The sequence below is a fragment of the Gopherus evgoodei genome, chromosome 12 (assembly GCF_007399415.2).
Source record: "Gopherus evgoodei ecotype Sinaloan lineage chromosome 12, rGopEvg1_v1.p, whole genome shotgun sequence".
Taxonomy (NCBI): Eukaryota; Metazoa; Chordata; order Testudines; family Testudinidae; genus Gopherus; species Gopherus evgoodei.
In genome coordinates this window covers 35,210,892-35,227,784 of record NC_044333.1, presented here as the reverse complement: position 1 = coordinate 35,227,784, position 16,893 = coordinate 35,210,892, and the positions used below count along the sequence as shown (strand labels likewise).

General features: G+C 40.4%; 1 protein-coding gene across 2 annotated transcripts in view; it reads left to right on the top strand.

The window, feature by feature from the left end:
• Positions 1 to 16,893, top strand: part of MLYCD (malonyl-CoA decarboxylase) — a 53,242-nt gene that overhangs the window by 16,573 nt on the left and 19,776 nt on the right. For both annotated transcript variants that reach the window (XM_030581539.1, XM_030581538.1), the window contains exons 3-4: positions 789 to 945; positions 1,670 to 1,819. In XM_030581539.1, coding sequence (XP_030437399.1) covers positions 789 to 945; positions 1,670 to 1,819 — 307 coding nt within the window. The remainder of the gene's footprint in view (positions 1 to 788; positions 946 to 1,669; positions 1,820 to 16,893) is intronic.

Sequence of the window (16,893 nt, the reverse complement as noted above, 5' to 3'; positions counted from 1 at the left end):
CAGTGGTTCCTAAACTTGTTCCGCTGCTTGTGCAGGGAAAGCCCCTGGTGGGCCGGGTCAGTTTGTTTACTGGCCTCATCTGCAGGTTTGGCCAATCGCGACTCCCACTGACAGTGGTTTGCTGCTCCAGGCCAAGGGGAGCTGTTGGAAGCGGTGGCCAGTATGTCCCTCTGCCCACGCAGCTTCGAGCAGCTCCCATTGGGCTGGAGCAACGAACCACAGCTAGTGGGAGCCGCGATCAGCCGAACCTGCGGACGCGGCCAGTAAACAAACTGACCCGGCCCACCAGGGGCTTTCTCTGCACAAGTGGCAGAATAAGTTTGGGAACCACTGGGATAGACAGTAATATTAGGAGGAACCATTTTGTGCTTAATGTAGTGCTTTTCATCCAAAGCTTTCAAAGTTCTTTACAAGGGTGATCTCTATTGTACTGTTGTAGAAACTGATGCCTGAGGGGATGTGATGTACCCAAGGTCATTCAATGACTCAGTGGCACAGTGGTCTAATCTGGTCTCCTCTATAAAATACAAACTGCAAGTTGGAACTTATGTTCCAGAGAAGGCTACAGACAGAGGGTGTGTGTATGTGAGAGATATTTTACAAAATCTATTATGTTACAGTTTGAGGGTGAATTTCATTTTCTCATTTATAGCCTGATCCTGCCCTACTGATGTCAATAAGAGTTTTGCCATTGACATTAATGGAAACAGCATTAGGTTGATACAGTGGGTTGGGTGAATTCTGTTTTTTTAGATGAAAATCTTAACTTTTTTTAACCTCCTATTCAGCTCTGAAGCAGTGCATCCTGTCAGAAACTGGATTGATATGAAGCGTCGAGTTGGATCATATAGAAGGTGCTACTTTTTTGCCCACTGTGCAATCCCTGGGGAACCATTGATAGTCTTGCATGTAGCACTAACCAAGGAAATCTCCAGCAGCATCCAGGTACAGTCAGCATATTCCATACCTACTCCAATGTTTAAATCGCTAAATAGGCTTGTTTTAAAAAATTGGTTCAGAATGGATCAGAAGCCTGTGTTAAACTCTCATTTTGGAAATCCAAGTTAAATTCTTGGTGCTGCTAATGATGCTACTTATTCTTTCAAGAATAACTCTAGTGAATGATGTAATGTGAATTGTAATACAGTTTTAGAATAAGTGGCAGGAATCTTTGTTCATTGAAGAAAAATTCTGTTTCGGTTGTTGTATTAATGATACCTGCCAATAATGGGTGGTCGGTCTCTTGCCGCCTTCCCCCTCACCCCCTCATGTTCCGCCGCCTTCTATAGTAATGGTGACAGAGCTAGCTTTCAAAGTATAGTAAAAGCTGTGTTATCTTTACCAACCAGCAAGCTCTATAAACTGGCATTTCTGGTCTTCAGTGAAAGTCTGGTTGGCGAAGGCTCCCTACCTGGCTCCACGTGGTTCCCTGGAAGTAGCAACATGTCCCTGCTGCTCCTAGGCAGAGCAATGGTCAGGGGGGGATTCGGAGTGCGGGATGTGGTGATTAGAATATCTTTTATACTGTGCTAGAGCTTGACTTTGTCTCAATAGATTGAATACAGTAAGAGAATGGAAAAACTGTTGTTAATAAATTAGAAAGTAGTAAAATGAAATACATCTTGTGGTGACAGTAACTCTTACTAATTTTTTAATTCTTCTTTCACAGGCCATAGTGAAAGAGGTTCCCCCTCTAGAAAAGGAAGATATGAACAAAATTACTACTGCCATTTTCTATTCAATCAGTTTGACTCAGCAGGGACTTCAGGGTGTAGAACTGGGGACTCACCTCATCAAACGAGTTGTTAAAGAACTACAGGTAGGTGTGGTAAATTGCACATTGGGGTTTTGTCCTGCTGGAGTTCCACCCCTCCCCTTTTTTTTTTTTTTCAAGTAGTCACTTCCTCATTACTAAAGATGTAGAGCTGCCGTGGATTCCCATTAAGTCTTGGATGACCTTCTGAGGGCTCAAAACGTTTTTTTCCATCTGTATCTAGTAAATCGGCACTAAAACTTAATATTGGCTCCTTGATTTTCTGTTTTTTAAGAAATACACGTCTCTTCAACTCATTTGGTAGCTTTCTTTCGCAAAATACCTCTTAGTTGACATAGTTATAAGGGATTTCTCTTATCTGAATGCAGATTTTTATGTTTTGTCATTGATAAGATAGATAGATATACATACCCCTCTTCTTTGTTTTTGACAACTAATAAATTAGATGTTTGAGGTTCAGATTTTGAAAATAATGAGGTTAGAAGCTGATGTAGAAGGTGTAAAATAAGACCCATTGTGGTCCAAGTCCAGGGTACAACTCCTCCTCCTCCTCCTCCTAAAAAATGTCTTTTCTTTACCTGATTGTTTGTTTTAAACAGTCAAAGTTGAACTCTTAGTGTAGATATTTAGTTTCTACGTTGGTCTAGAATGTAGTATTTTGGTATAGTACAGAGAACTGTGGAATAGAATATTGCAGATAAGTCTAGATTTATTTATTAAAGTAATTGCAGCTATTTATTTATCATTTGCAATTTCTTTGTATTGTTACAAACATTTCACTGCAAGGTGAACAACTAATTGATCAACATGTCTCCTATTCTAACTAGAGCTGATCAAAAAGTGGAGTGTGTGTGTGCACGCACGCAGAAATCTTCCCTTTTTAAAATTTCCCAACCACCTCTAATTATAATAGAGTAGCACTGTATTGTGAACCCAAATAATTGATGTGGAGTATGGATTGAATAAGAATTTAGAAATAGCATGTGAAAGCACTAATGGATTTGAGCTTTCAGTTTTGTTGTAATTGTAAATAAAATGTCTCTGTGTGTCTGCTATTTTACCTTTTGTAACAAACACATACACCTTTAACTATTCTAGACTCTTGGAGAAGAGTTTATTTTTCTTGTAGCTGTTAGGAATAACTGTTGGAGGATCTGTTCTTCCTATTAAGGTGAATTAACATTTTTGAAAGTGTTAGTTTAGTAAGATAAGAGTATTGGAGCATATACACACAGATATATAAGTCCATACATAGATTGGGGCTATCAGAAGTACATGTATTCTGACTCCCATTTTAATCAGAATCATACATAGTGAAGTAATTGAACTTTAATGGGTCAGTTAGTTTTGTAGAGAATTTAAACAAAAGAATAATTCATTGATCTTTAGTGTTGCGCTAAACAATTGCTTTGAACTGTAAGCATGGTAGATAAAATATAGTGAAAGCATTAATAGTATAAGAAATGTTTAGTATTAAACAATACTCTACTGAGAGAGGAATTAGGAAATCCTGATTTCTCATTTTATTAGGTTAATATTTAAGCAACCTTGGCATGTGATCAGGCACTTATGTTCCCAGGGGTTGCTCAGAATCTGTTGTGTGTTTTGGAAAAATTTTGGCTGTCTATTCTAGGATTAACTTCTGTATGAACTTGTGTTAGATCAGACACTTATGTTATCAACTTCTTAAAAGTAATGTTTTATTCAGCAAAATTAAAATATTAAAATGCAGTCACGTTTGCTTTTTTCAAGATGGTACTGAAAAGTTTCAGTGCAAATCTATCAATTTAAATGTAGGGCTGTTTAGTGCCTGAGAGGCAAACAAGCCTCTTTTTCACTGTAACTACAGTGAAACCCCGCTATAACATGATAATCGCGATAAATGCAGGGTCACGTTATAGCAGGGTTATGAAAATTTACCATTTCAAGCCGATCAGTTTCTCTTGGGCAGAAAATGACTTGCATTTGCGAACTGCCCATAATGGTAACTGAATGGATGTAGCAATAATTAGTGATAGCACAAGCTAATCAACCTATTAAACGAGCCAGAACCAGCCTGAGAATGGCTGGATTTGGACTTTGAAAACTGGAGTTTTGGGACCTGGCAGACTGGTGCTGGAGCAGCTCTCGAGGGAGCTGTACAAAGGTGCTCAGCTGACTCCTCTCCACCCAGAGAGCCGATTGCAGCTTTTGACACTGAGGAGTTGCTAATATTCAGAGCAAAGTTCATGCCACTGTTTCTGTAGCATCCTTCCCAACTGTCAGTTTGCTCCAGCAACGGGGGCTCTCAGCCATGCAACAAGAGAGGGAAACATGTGGGGAGAGCAGAGGAGATGTGCAAGGGGCAGAGAAGAGCGAGGAGCAGCTTGGGAGGAGAACGCTCTTCTCGCCAAAAGAGAAAGTAGGAGTGGGAGTGAGGGGGGAGAAAGAGGCAGTGGGGAAGGCACATTCTTTCTTTCTTTTTTTCTTTTTTTTTTTTTCTTCTGCTTCGGTGGCACCCGGAGCCACCTTATGATTGCGTTATATCCGAATTCGCATTATAGCGGGGTTTCACTTTATCTCTTCCTAAATGTGGAGACTAAAGAACTTAATCACAAAAGGATCTGGAAAAGATGGGGAGTGAAATTTACACACAGTGTTACAGCCCTGTCATACAAAGTGGTGTTCTCTCTTGATTTTAATGACTGCTGAAGAGTCTCAGCAACTTAGAGAATTAGACCCTACAAAGTTAGAAATCCTTTGCTGTCCTGAATTGGGAGTCATAGTGTTACAGAGAAATTCAAAATCCAAGCATTATAGGCATTAAGCATTTTAATTTTGGCTTTAGACAGGCACTTAAGAAGTTGTCTCATTAAAAGTTTAGCTTGCTATGTTAAGTGCCAAACTAAATTGCTGTGTTTTGCTCTACCTGCTGGGTGTCATTGCCATAGATATTAATATTATTAGGCTGTAATATTATTCTCATGCCTTGATTTAAAAAAATAATTCTTGGGGAGAATAAACAAAGAGTATAATGACAATGTGGGAAAATATGTACTATTATTTATTTGTTTACACTCCACTGTATATGATTAATTCAAAATCACTTAATTTCAAGCCTCTGTAACTTTTAATTTCCTAAGGAAATGACCATGTTCTGGATGTTGCCATCTTGAAAATGTTTAAATGTAAAAATTAGTGAGAACCTGATAGCTGAGCATTTGGCAGAATACTTTAGCTATAATTTAATTGTGTATTGGAATCTGGAAAATTTTAGGAACAAATTGATCATCTGTACACAGTGCTTCCGAACAATGTGTTTTATTTTGGAATATAATCACTGTGCTTTTATGTATCAGTGTGCTGAAGATTTTGATTGTGTAATCATGATCTGTAAAAGCCGTTGTGATGGATGGCTATGAGCTATTTTCTGTTAGTCTTGGTGTGTTCTGTAACTAGGTTTTTAGATCAGAGGTAATAGGGAAATATATTTAATGAAAACCAAAATAAGTGAGCAGAAGGAACACTTTCTCAAAAGAGCCCCAAACCTTCATATTTGAAGTATGCAAGAGAAAATTATTTCAAATAAATTCTTGCCAATGTGTTGGAAATAGAAATACTTCTGATGGATTTGCATTATGGAATAAGTATAATGAGAGATTTCTTGAAGCAAGATTTTAAAGATTCTAATATTCCCCACTGTGGAAATACTAGTGCTGTCTGAAAATGGTTACTAACTATTTTTTTTATAATGGTAGGGGATTGTATGAATTGTATTTTTTTTCACCATCTTGGTTTTCAGACAACTGAAACGTTTTTGCTTAATCTTAAAAAATAACAGAATAAAAACCCAAACAGTGACTCAAACTGAGAACAGATGTGACTGATTTCAACCCGAAAATGAAGAGATTGGAGTGGGAGGGGAGGGATTGTTAGCAATTGAGAATCAACCTGTAAAATGGAAAAAAAACTTGACATTAATTTTAGACCTCACAGCACATCTATAATTATGCTTTGTATTCATACGTGTTGAAGGATGTTACATAATATTTGTCAATTTATTACTTTTCTTTGTAAAGCGCTTTGAGACCTACCAATGAAAAGCTCTGTATGAGAGTGAAATATTTGCGTATTCAGTGTTTTTTAAATTTAAATGGCACATGGGGTTGCCATCAGTTTTACTGTTTCAATCTGTTCTAATGTCATAAAAGAATAACCTTTAAGTAGACTACAAACTGAGTTGAAAGCTTGTTCAAAATGATTTATGAAACATTTTCTTTGTGAAAATTTTTGTGAAATTCCAAGTTCTTCATTGCCTCAGACTGAAAAACTTGGGCTTAATTTCAGCTTATGTTTTCCAGAAAGTTTCATCTTTCTAATAATAAAAAAGGCTAAGTTTTTCAGAAGAGCACTTAAAAAGTTTCCCAACAACCTGTTTTTTGTTGTTGTATTCAGGAAGTTATATATGAGTTGGATAATCACAAACTTCAGTAGAATCAAGAAGAAAATGATGAGCTTTCTTCAGAAAGAAATAATATAGATATAGCAGCACTGTATTGAATGTAAAACATCTCAGTCTGTTGTGGCTCCACTGGCTACTACACAGCTCAAATTTAATGTAATGAATAGCAAAGGGGCCAAAATGATGCTGATTTGCTTGAAGAGAAAGGTTAGGTTTGTGACCAAGGGAACAAGTCAAGTTGTCAGCTCACCTAATGATTAGGAAGGAAGAGTCAGCAAATGCTATTCATTCAAATGAAACAAATGTCTTAGTCATGGATATTCCAGAGAGGATGGATGGAATTTTACAGTACACTTAGGGCAGCTCTGTAACTTTTTAAGTTACAAAGAGATCCATATTTCTTTTAATTCACATTTACAGAATTGGTAGACTCCCGTTCTCTTGCAGAAATTGAAAGATAAATTTCTTAGAATTTATTGAATAGTCACACACTGTGGAAAACAGAAGCATGAAAATATATTTAATCATTACTCAATATACCTACCTTTTCATGGTTGCCAGACTGTCATTCCCGTAGATCAGATGTTTAAACCATATTTGTTTAAACAAAAATACTCTCCCCTCTGCAAATGTTGCTCAATGTAGAACTATTTCACCTGCTTCATAGAGTGCGTGTTCTCCTAAAAGTCTGATCAGGCAGTGCTTAAAACTTTTGGTGATGCTGGAAACTATATTATTTAAATAAATGTTGTAGGAAAACCACTGAGAATTTGACAGATTCATGTGAGTAATTTAGATCTTTTATCGTGTCTCAGTACTGCTTTCCATTACGTCTGTGCACATGTGATCTCACTGCAGTCCTCCAGGTCACTGGAACAGCATGTGTGCTTAACAGCTGGCATCGCAGGAGATGCTTCGTATTTTGAGTGGCTCTGCCACAGTCACAGCATCTCTTGATCGTTGCATCTCTAGACTGACCAGCTCCAGTGCGGAGTCATCTAAGGCAATACCGTGTATTCCAGAGCTAATCTGCACTGGGTGGTAGGTGCTTGACTATTGGGAGCTGGCTTGCTGAGAATGTTGTTTCATCTGCTAACCTTGGCTTTAGTTTTCTCAATATGATCTCTAAAGGAGAGTGTGCAATCGAGAGTAACACCAAGGTATATGGGATTTATGGAATGAGTAAGTTTTTTGTCCCAAGCCAGCTGCCCTTGAATTCACATTTGGCGACTTGTTTTTTGAGATGAAATGCGCTGTCTTGCATCTCTGCTGGGCTTACATACAGTTGGTTGGCTGCATAGTACTTATCTAGGGTGTTTAGTGTATTCACCAGAGTACTGTCTAATATTCCAAACTCCTTGGGCTTTGTGGTGATGCATGCTTTATCTGTGTAGATAAAGCATCTTTTGCCAGGGTAGCTTGATGGGTCATTTGTGTAGATGTGGAGTAATGTAGGTGCTAAAACACTGTTTAGCAACCCAGATTACCAGGGGTCAGTGTGCTGAAAATGTACTGTTCCAGATATTCCTATTATATCATGACAGATTCTTCTATTATTGTATGTAACATGATTAACAGTAGTTGATTTTGAGTATGTTGGAAGTGTTGCCTTCTCTGATAGAGATTGGATCGATGGCCTCCTTTGCCCATCATTAAAATGCCACATGCTGCTATGCAGCATTATTACTCAAGAAAGCATGATTTTGATTGAGATTTACACAAGAAGTTTGGAATTAATGGACTGAAAAATTGTTTATATTACAGTGTGACAAAAATTAGGAACGTATATGCAGTTAGCCTTCCAACGTACTTTACCAGGAAAAGTGTTAAAGTACATAAATGAGATGCATGGAACGCTTACATAATTGTGCTGTTTGTAAGAAAGGTGACCTAATTTTAGCAGAGTTGCCATATAACGGAACAGTGTGTAGCAAAGAGATGATATGCTATTTTAATGTTGTCCTCTTTCAGCTTTTTGGCATTAAATAAAGTAAAAACTTTTTAAGGTATTGAACGAATGATGCAGCAGGTTCATTGATTTCTTGAAATTTCAGATTCACAGACAACCACCTTTCTCTCCTGCTGGTGCCTCCTTGTAAAGCTGCCTCATTGTATCTTATTTTAGCCACATGGGCAATCAATTACAATATATGTGATGTGTTCAGTTAACCTCTTGCCCCATACCATAGGGATATTCTTACTCTGTGTGAAGCTCTGGAAGGAGAGTTTTGTTTCTGCTGCTATATCCACTATTTCACTGCAACAGAAAAGTATTCTCCTTGCCTGCCAGAAGTTATCTCACTTTTTCTACCTCAGAACAGTATTTTGGTTTGTCTCCATGATTTTGGATGAAAACCATGTAAAAAATAACTGGTATCAAAGGGAACCAATGTCAGAAAGCTGAAGTCAGACAAATTCAACTCTCTGAATCTATGAAAAGCCACTTTTTAATCCCACATCTGACTTATTTATTTTATTTATTTATCTTTGTAAAAACAACTCTTCCTTATTTGGGTTCTGGCTGTTTTATTTTTCTGTAGTGCCAGGAGGCTAGTTGACTTGCAGACTTTAATTGGCTCATGAAATTTTGCTTTGCACTTTTCTATCTCCTCACATAACACACCTTTTACAGCCAAACTTTAAGAAGAAATGTTTAAACACTTAAAGAACTACCATTCTTAACAATTTCTTTTCAAGTTTTAAATAGTCCCAGATGATGATGATGATGATGATGATCTTACAATATTGGAAACTGTCACAAGAATCTTATAAAATTCTGGAGGCAAGCAAGATTAATTGATTCCAGCACCAGAAGGGACCATTGTGATCCTCTAGTCTGATCTCCTCAATAAAACACAGACCATAGAACTTCCCCAAATTATTCTTGGAGCATGTCTTTTTTAGAAAAACAACCAGTCTCGATATTAAAAATGCCAGTGATGAAGAATTCCCCATGACACTTAAAAAACTGTTCCAGTGGTTGATTACCTTTACTGTTAAAATATATGCATTATTTCCAGTCTGAATTTGACTTGCTTCAACTTCCAACCATTGTATTGGGTATGTTTTCTCTGCTAAACTGAAGAGCCCATTGTTAAATACATATTCCCCATGTATAGGTATTTATAGACTGTAATCAAGAGACCCCTCTTTGTTAAGCTAACTAGATAGATTCAAGAAGCTCAATCACTATAAGGCATATTTGTAATCCTTCAGTGATTTTCATGGCTCTTCTTTGAGCCTTCTCCAATGTGTCAATATCCTCTTGTATTGTGGACACTAGAACTGGACACGCTATTCCAGCAGCAGTCTTACCAGTGCCAAGTGCAGAGGTATAATAACCTCTTTCCTCCTCTTCAAGAGTCCCCTGTTCATGCATCCAAGGACCTGATTAGTTCTTTTGGCCACATTGTCTCACCGAGAGTTTATGTACAGGCAGTTATCCACCACAACACCCAAATCTTTTTCACAGTCACTGCTTCTCAGGTTATAGTCCCTCATCCTGTAAGTGTGGCCTACGTTTTGTTCATAGACAGATGCATTTATGTTTACCCATATTGAAACACGCATTTTGTTTGCTTCTGCCCAGCTTACCAAGATATCCAAATCTCTCTGGAATAGGACACATCACTGATAATTATTTACCATTCCCCCAATTTTTGGGTCATCTGCAGACTTTATCAGGGATGATTTTATGTCCTCTTCCAGGTCATTGATAAAAATGTTAAAGAGCATATGGCCAAGAACTAATTCCTGCAGGAACCCACTAGAAACACTGTGAGTATCATTCATTACTGTGCTCTCTAGGAGTTTCAAAGTGTTTTAAACTATCCCGCAGTAGTTTCCACCCATCCTAGTATTTCTGAGACTATCTCACATTTGCAAGGTGATGAAGCAGTCCTGCAAACCTCACTTTCAGAATGTCAACATTTTTGTTTGTTTTTAAATAACAAAATGCAACATACTGCTGATACTAAAATAGAACATCATGTTTCACCACAGTGTTTCAGTGCAACATCGTGTTCATGTTTGTCCCGTTGGCCTTCTTAGTTATGCATAACTGTTCTCCTGTTACCTTGCACCTCTACTTTTTTTGTTTATTGCATCTGTCTGGGACAGAGAGTTTAGTTGTTTTGTTTTTTTTTTTTTATTCAGCACCTAGCACAACTGGGTCCTCTGCCTTGATTGGAGCTCTAGGTAATTACAGAACTACTGTTAGGCCAGACTCTTATAAATGGAAGCCTTTTGACTCATTAACGTCAAGAAAATATAGATCCGTATCCAATAATGTTGGAAAAACAAAAATTATTAATCCACTTGTCCTTTCTCTTTTCTGTGGTGTCAGAAGTGCATCCGTGGCAGTCATGATTTCCTTCTTCTCTCAACTGCAGAAACAGAATTACTAGCTTCCGATAGGAAATTAAAACTACAGGTAAAGGAATAATAAATATTTAAAATGTCATAGTAATGACATTTCTAGGTGCATATTGTCTTTCCTGGGATGAATACACCCTTTAAATCAATAAACTAGCAACTTAATGATCACAGTTTACTAGTTGTTATATTTTATGAATGTTTCTCTCATAGAGCACACTATTGTCCCTGCCTGCAGGTATATGGGATCTTGGGGAGCAATTACCACACAGGTGGGGTGCCAATTAATTTATTTATTAAAGGAAAAAGGAAGTGGTGGGAATTTAACAATAAAATACGATGAGATGGGGTGTATAGGGTGTTTACAATAGACAATGATGGGGGGGGTTTCTTATTGAACAGTGTAGGGAGTTCTAACAGTGGGGCACAGTAAGTGGGGTTCAGCACAATGAGATACAGTACAGTCAATAAGCGTATCAAAAGACATGCAAAATAAAATGGTAGCTTCTATATAAAATGGTCAACAATCTTAGAATGTATTAAGTGGTTAGTGGCCTTATACACAATGTAACACAATGGTATCAATGCAAATACAAAGTATATCGGAAAAGTGGAAGCAACCAATGGGGTGTTTATAATTACAAGTAAAATGTGAATATAAGTGAACTTATGCAATGTAACAGTATAAAAGAAAAGTAATGACTTAATTTGTGAGGCTAGGATAGCAGATAATCTGTGAAGGAACAGGAGGGGGGAAGAGAGTGAATGATTAGTGGCAACTGATGAGAGGAGAGTGCGGCTGGAAGCAGCGAGAGACTCTGAAGCCCTGCAGGGTAAGGACAACGGAGCAGTGTGATCGTGATCTTCGATAGGGGAGGGGCAGCGGAGAAGTGTAAGAAGGGCTAGAGAGAGGTTTAAGCAACAAGCGGACACCAAAAACAAAGGAAAAAAAGCGGCAAAGGGTTTGGGAAGTTTCACAGAGGGAGAAGCAGCAAGGGGTTTGGGAAGTTTGGAGGGTGCTGCAGACGCGGGGCGGAGGAGCAGCAAGGAGTCAGGAAGTTCGGAGGGTGTGGAGATGCAGGTGAAAAAGCAGCAAAGGGTTATAACGGAGACACGGAGAAGCACACAGGGGGAGATTGGAGCGGGGGAAAAACAGACACGGGAAAGTTCAGGGAGAGATCGGAACAGCAGGAAGACGAATTTAAGCAGCAAAAACCTTATCTATCTTAACCAACGACTAGGCAAAACAACAAATATCACAATTCTAAGCAAAGCTATAATAAGCAACTATACGGAGCAACAAAACAGTAAACTATAACAAGGCAGGTGAACTTACAAGCTCTACAATTTTAACAAACCAGGGCTTATTAAACTAAAAAAAAAAAAAAAAAAAACCTATGGTGCACCTTATGCTATGGGGAAGTCACAGAGGGCAGAATGGTATGTGCCCAGGATACAGCTCCCAAGGAAGCCAAGGGATGGTGGCTGAAGCCAAGGGATACAGCTGAAAGCAGGGACCCCCGAGGCAAAGCCCACAGGAGCAGAGCTTAGCAGCGGCACAAACTTATTTTTAGCAGCAAAGCGCTGTGGAGTTTAAGAGAGGTTTTAAGACACAGACCAAGGTTTAGCTTGAGTCTGTGTGCTGGGGAAACAGAGCCAGCAGCTAAAATAATAAAATAAAAGTAGGGAAAGTTTCACAGAGGGATTTTTAGCAGTCCCCAAGGCAGCAGCAAAGGCAGAAGCAGCAAGAACATCAGAAGGCTCGGTACGGTCTCGATAATCAGGAGATCTCTCAGGCAGCAATTCGTTCTTCGTGGGGGGGGCGGTTCAAAAAACAGGGTTACGCTCAAAAAATAAAATGAGAGCGGAGAAAGGACCCCGCAGAACCCCTGGCTGATCAGACCAGGCAGCAGTGCAGGAACCTTTCTGATGTTTGTTTCAAAAACGTTTGTTTTTAAAGGCAAACTCAGGGAGTTTCCCGCCAGTAATCCTGATAGGCTCCCTCTGTCACAGGGGAGGAGGCACAGGGAAAAGATGCAGGTGAGCACAGAAACATGTCTGGGCAGAGTCCTGTGCAATAAGTGACTCAGAAGCACATGAGGCCTATGACTCATGCCCATAATCTTAAAAACACAATAGGTCTTGCAGCTCTGGACATTGCCTGCCTTACACCGAGCCCAGGTTCAACGAGGTGATAACAGGACTAACCCTTTGGACAGGGCAGTGGTCCCATTTAGCACGCAGCATAAGTAGCCATCCCGTTGAGAAGGGCAGTGACCCTGGTAAACAACAGCCAGGGAAGGGCGGCCACAGGAGGAGAACAAAAACAAAATGGAGTGTGGGTACAGCTGTAAGAAACAAAATGGAATAGGGGGATAGCTGTAACAGACAACTATATTCTGAAAAGATTTAATTTTCAGTATGAAATATGGTTAAAAAATAATTGGGGGAGGAGGGAGCAAGGAGAGAAGGGGCTTACTCAGCAGGATACCAGGAGTATTTATATTAAAAATTTTTTTTTTTTTGAATCATAGCAATCAAAATGTGGTATTAGCATCTTAAATCCAGTTTTTGTTCTGAAACTCAGACTGAATGAATGGCACCTCACTAATCAGTCTGTGATTTCTAACCAACTTCAAACAGAGTAATTCTAACCAGTTCTTGTAGATTAAAATCACTTGTTTTTAAACAGATGTTTTGTGTTTCCAGTCTTACAAAATCCGAAGATCATCCTGTTACATTGGCTATATTCAATGAAAATAATGAAGGGGACTTAATAATCAAAAGCTTTTTCTTGTCCTGAATTTTCAGCAACATTTCTTGTTTAAGATCAAAGCATAGCTTTGTTTACTTTAGTGTAAAAAGGTATGCTGACAACATAAACACCCAGGTGCACAAAGGATCAGTATGTCTACTGAAAGGATGAGGAAAAAAATATAACATTTCAAAAAATCTTTTTGTAAGCGTATAGACGTTACTTAATAGAACATTTGTTCTTTGTCAGCTTCAGGAAATTTTTGGTAAGAACAACTCCTTTGTGTTCAGTAGGATTTTTTTATGTCAACCTATCAACAAGGACTGCTGAAGTCACCTTGCGTGTAGCTACCTGGCCAAAGACCCTGATTTCCTCTTTTAACTCTGCAGGATATTGAGGGGAAGGATGACATTTAATCAAAGGCCATTTAAGCAGCATTAATAAACCGAGACAAAATTTTGCTAACAAGTCTGCATAACTAATAGGTGGAGAAGGGCTCAGTGCTAGAATTTGTGAAATTTGACAACATTTAAAATGAAGGGCTATGCTCTCATTTTATTTTTTTTGTCTGATTACTTCTGTTGCCCCTCTTCTCCACTCATATCATTCCTCCCCTTTCTATTATGTAATTTGGGTAGGTTGTTGGCAAGAAGGAGATGGGCCATAGAAGGCTATTAGAGCCAGTTGTTTGTCTCTGAGGGTATGTCTACATTACAAAATTAGGTCGATTTTATAGAAGTCGATTTTTTAGAAACCGATTTTATACAGTTGATTGTGTGTCCCCCTCACTAAGTGCATTAAGTTAGCAGAGTGCGTCCACAGTACTGAGTTTAGCGTCGACTTTTGGAGCATTGCACTGTGGGTAGCTATCCCACAGTTCTCGGAGTCTCCGCCGCCCATTGGAATTCTGGGTTGAGTTCCCAATGCCTGATGGGGCAAAAACATTGTCATGGGTGGTTTTGGGTACATGTCATCAGGCCTCCCTCCCTTCGTGAAAGCAATGGCAGACAATCGTTTCACGCCTTTTTTCCATGCAGATACCATACCACGGGAAGCGTGCAGCCCACTCAGGTCAGCCACCGCTGTTGTGTCCTGGGTGCAGCTGGCAACAGATGGTGCAGTAGGGTGCAAACCATCGTCATCAAACGACTGCTTCCACTGGCACTCTGCTTTCCTGCACACGCCATGCTACAATAAGCATGGAGCCCGCTGAGATCACCACAGCAGTTATGAGCACTGTAAACACCACACGCATTATCCTGAAGTATATGCAGCACCAGAAACTTCAAAAACAGGCGAGGAGGTGACGGCAGCGCGATGAAGAGAGTGATGAGGGCATGGACTTGGACTTCTCTCAAAGCGCAGTCCCTGGCAATTTGGACATCATGGTGGTAATGGGGCAGGTTCATGTCGTGGAATGCCGATTCTGGGCCTGGGAAACAACCACAGACTGGTGGGACCGCATAGTGTTGCAGGTCTGGGATGATTCCCAGTGGCTGCAAAACTTTCGCAAGCGTAAGGGCACTTTCATGGAACTTTGTGACTTGCTTTCCCTTGCCCTGAAGTGCAAGAATACCAAGATGAGAGCAGCCCTCACAGTTCTCAAGTGAATGGTGATAGCCCTCTGGAAGCTTGCAACACCAGACAGCTACCTATCAGTCAGGAATCAATTTGGAGTGGGCAAATCTACTGTGGGGGCTGCTGTGATCCAAGTAGCCAACACAATAACTGAGCTGCTGCTATCAAGGGTAGTGACTCTGGGAAATGTACAGGTTGTAGTGGATGACTTTGCTGCAATGGAATTCCCTAACTGTGGTGGCGCAATAGACGGAACACACATCCCTATCTTGGGACTGGAGCACCAAGGCAGCCAGTACATAAACTGCAAGGGGTACTTTTCAGTAGTGCTGCAAGCACTGGTGGATCACAAGGGACATTTCACCAACATCAGCGTGGGATGCCTGGAAAAGGTTCATTATACTGACATCTTTAACAACTCTGGTCTGTGTGAACTGCTGCAGCAAGGGACTTACTTTCCAGACCAGAAAATAACCATTGGGGATGTTGAAATGCCTATAGTTATCCTTGGGGACCCAGCCTTCCCCTTAATTCCATGACTTATGAAGCCATACACAAGCACCCTGGACAGTGGTCAGTATGTTTAAAAGTGTGCTGGTGCAGTTTATTGACTCAGTTAGTTAGACCTCAGTGAAACCAATATTTCCGTTATTACTGCTTGCTCTGCGCTCCACAATATCTGTGAGAGTAAGTGGGAGCCGTTTATGACAGGATGTAAGGTTGAGGCAAATTGCCTGGCTGCTGATTATGTGCAGCCAGACACCAGGGCAATTAGAAGAGCACAGCAGGCCGCTCTGCTCATCAGAGAAGCTTTGAAAACCAGCTTCATGACTGGCCAGGCTATGGTGTGACAATCTGTTTTTCTCCTTGATGAAAACCCGCCCCCTTCGTTCACTTTACTTCCCTGTAAGCCAACTGCCCTCTCCTCCTCCCATTATCACCACTTGCAGAGGCAATAAAGTCATTGTTGTTTCAAATTCATGCATTCTTTATTAATTTGTCTCACAAATCGGGGGATAACTGCCAAGGTAGCCAGGAGGGGTCGGGGAGGAGGGAAGGACAAGGCCACGCTGCACTTCAAAACTTACTGAATGCCAGCTTTTTGTTGCTTGGGCAACCCTCTGGGGTGGAGTGGTTGGGTGCCCGGAGGCCTTCCCCCAGTGTCTGGGTGAGGAGGCTATGGAACTTGGGGAGGAGGATGGTTGGTTACACAGGGGCTGCAGTGGCGGTCTGTGCTTCTGATGTCTTTCCTGCACTTCAGTCATACGTTGGAGCATACCAGTTTGATCCTCCAGTAGCCTCAGCATTGCTTCCTGCCTCCTCGTCATCACACTGACGCCACCTATCCTCTTGCGCGTCCCTCCTGTCCTTGCGTTCGTTTTGTGCTTTCCTGCACTCTGACGTTGTCTGTCTCCATGCATTCTGCTGGGCTCTTTCTGTGTGGGAGGACTGCATGACCTCAGAGAACATTTCATCACGAGGGCATTTTTTTTGCCATCTAATCTTTGCTCGCCTCTGGAATGGAGATGATAGGGGGAGCATTGAAACATTTGCAGGTGCAGGAGGAAAAAAAGGGAGAGTAGTATTTAAAAATACACATTTTAGAGAACAATGGGTAGACTCTTTCACAGTGAACCAAGCTGTTAACATTACATAGCCTATTATGTTGAGGCCTTGCTGGTTTGGTGTGAGAGATCACACACACACACAGGGCCAGTGGGTAACAGAATTCGGCTTGCAGGCAGCCATGGTAAGCCACAGTCTTTTGGCTTCTTTAACCTTCATAATGTGGGAATGGTTTCAAATAACAGTGCCCTCATTTTCCATACCAACCACACTTTGGGTTGGCCATTTAAAAAGAGAAGCTGTGGTTTTCGAGTTAACGTGCAGCACAAACCCAACTAAACCCCCTCCCACGCACCCAGTTCTCTGGGATGATCGCTTCACCCCTCCCCCCACCACGTGGCTAAT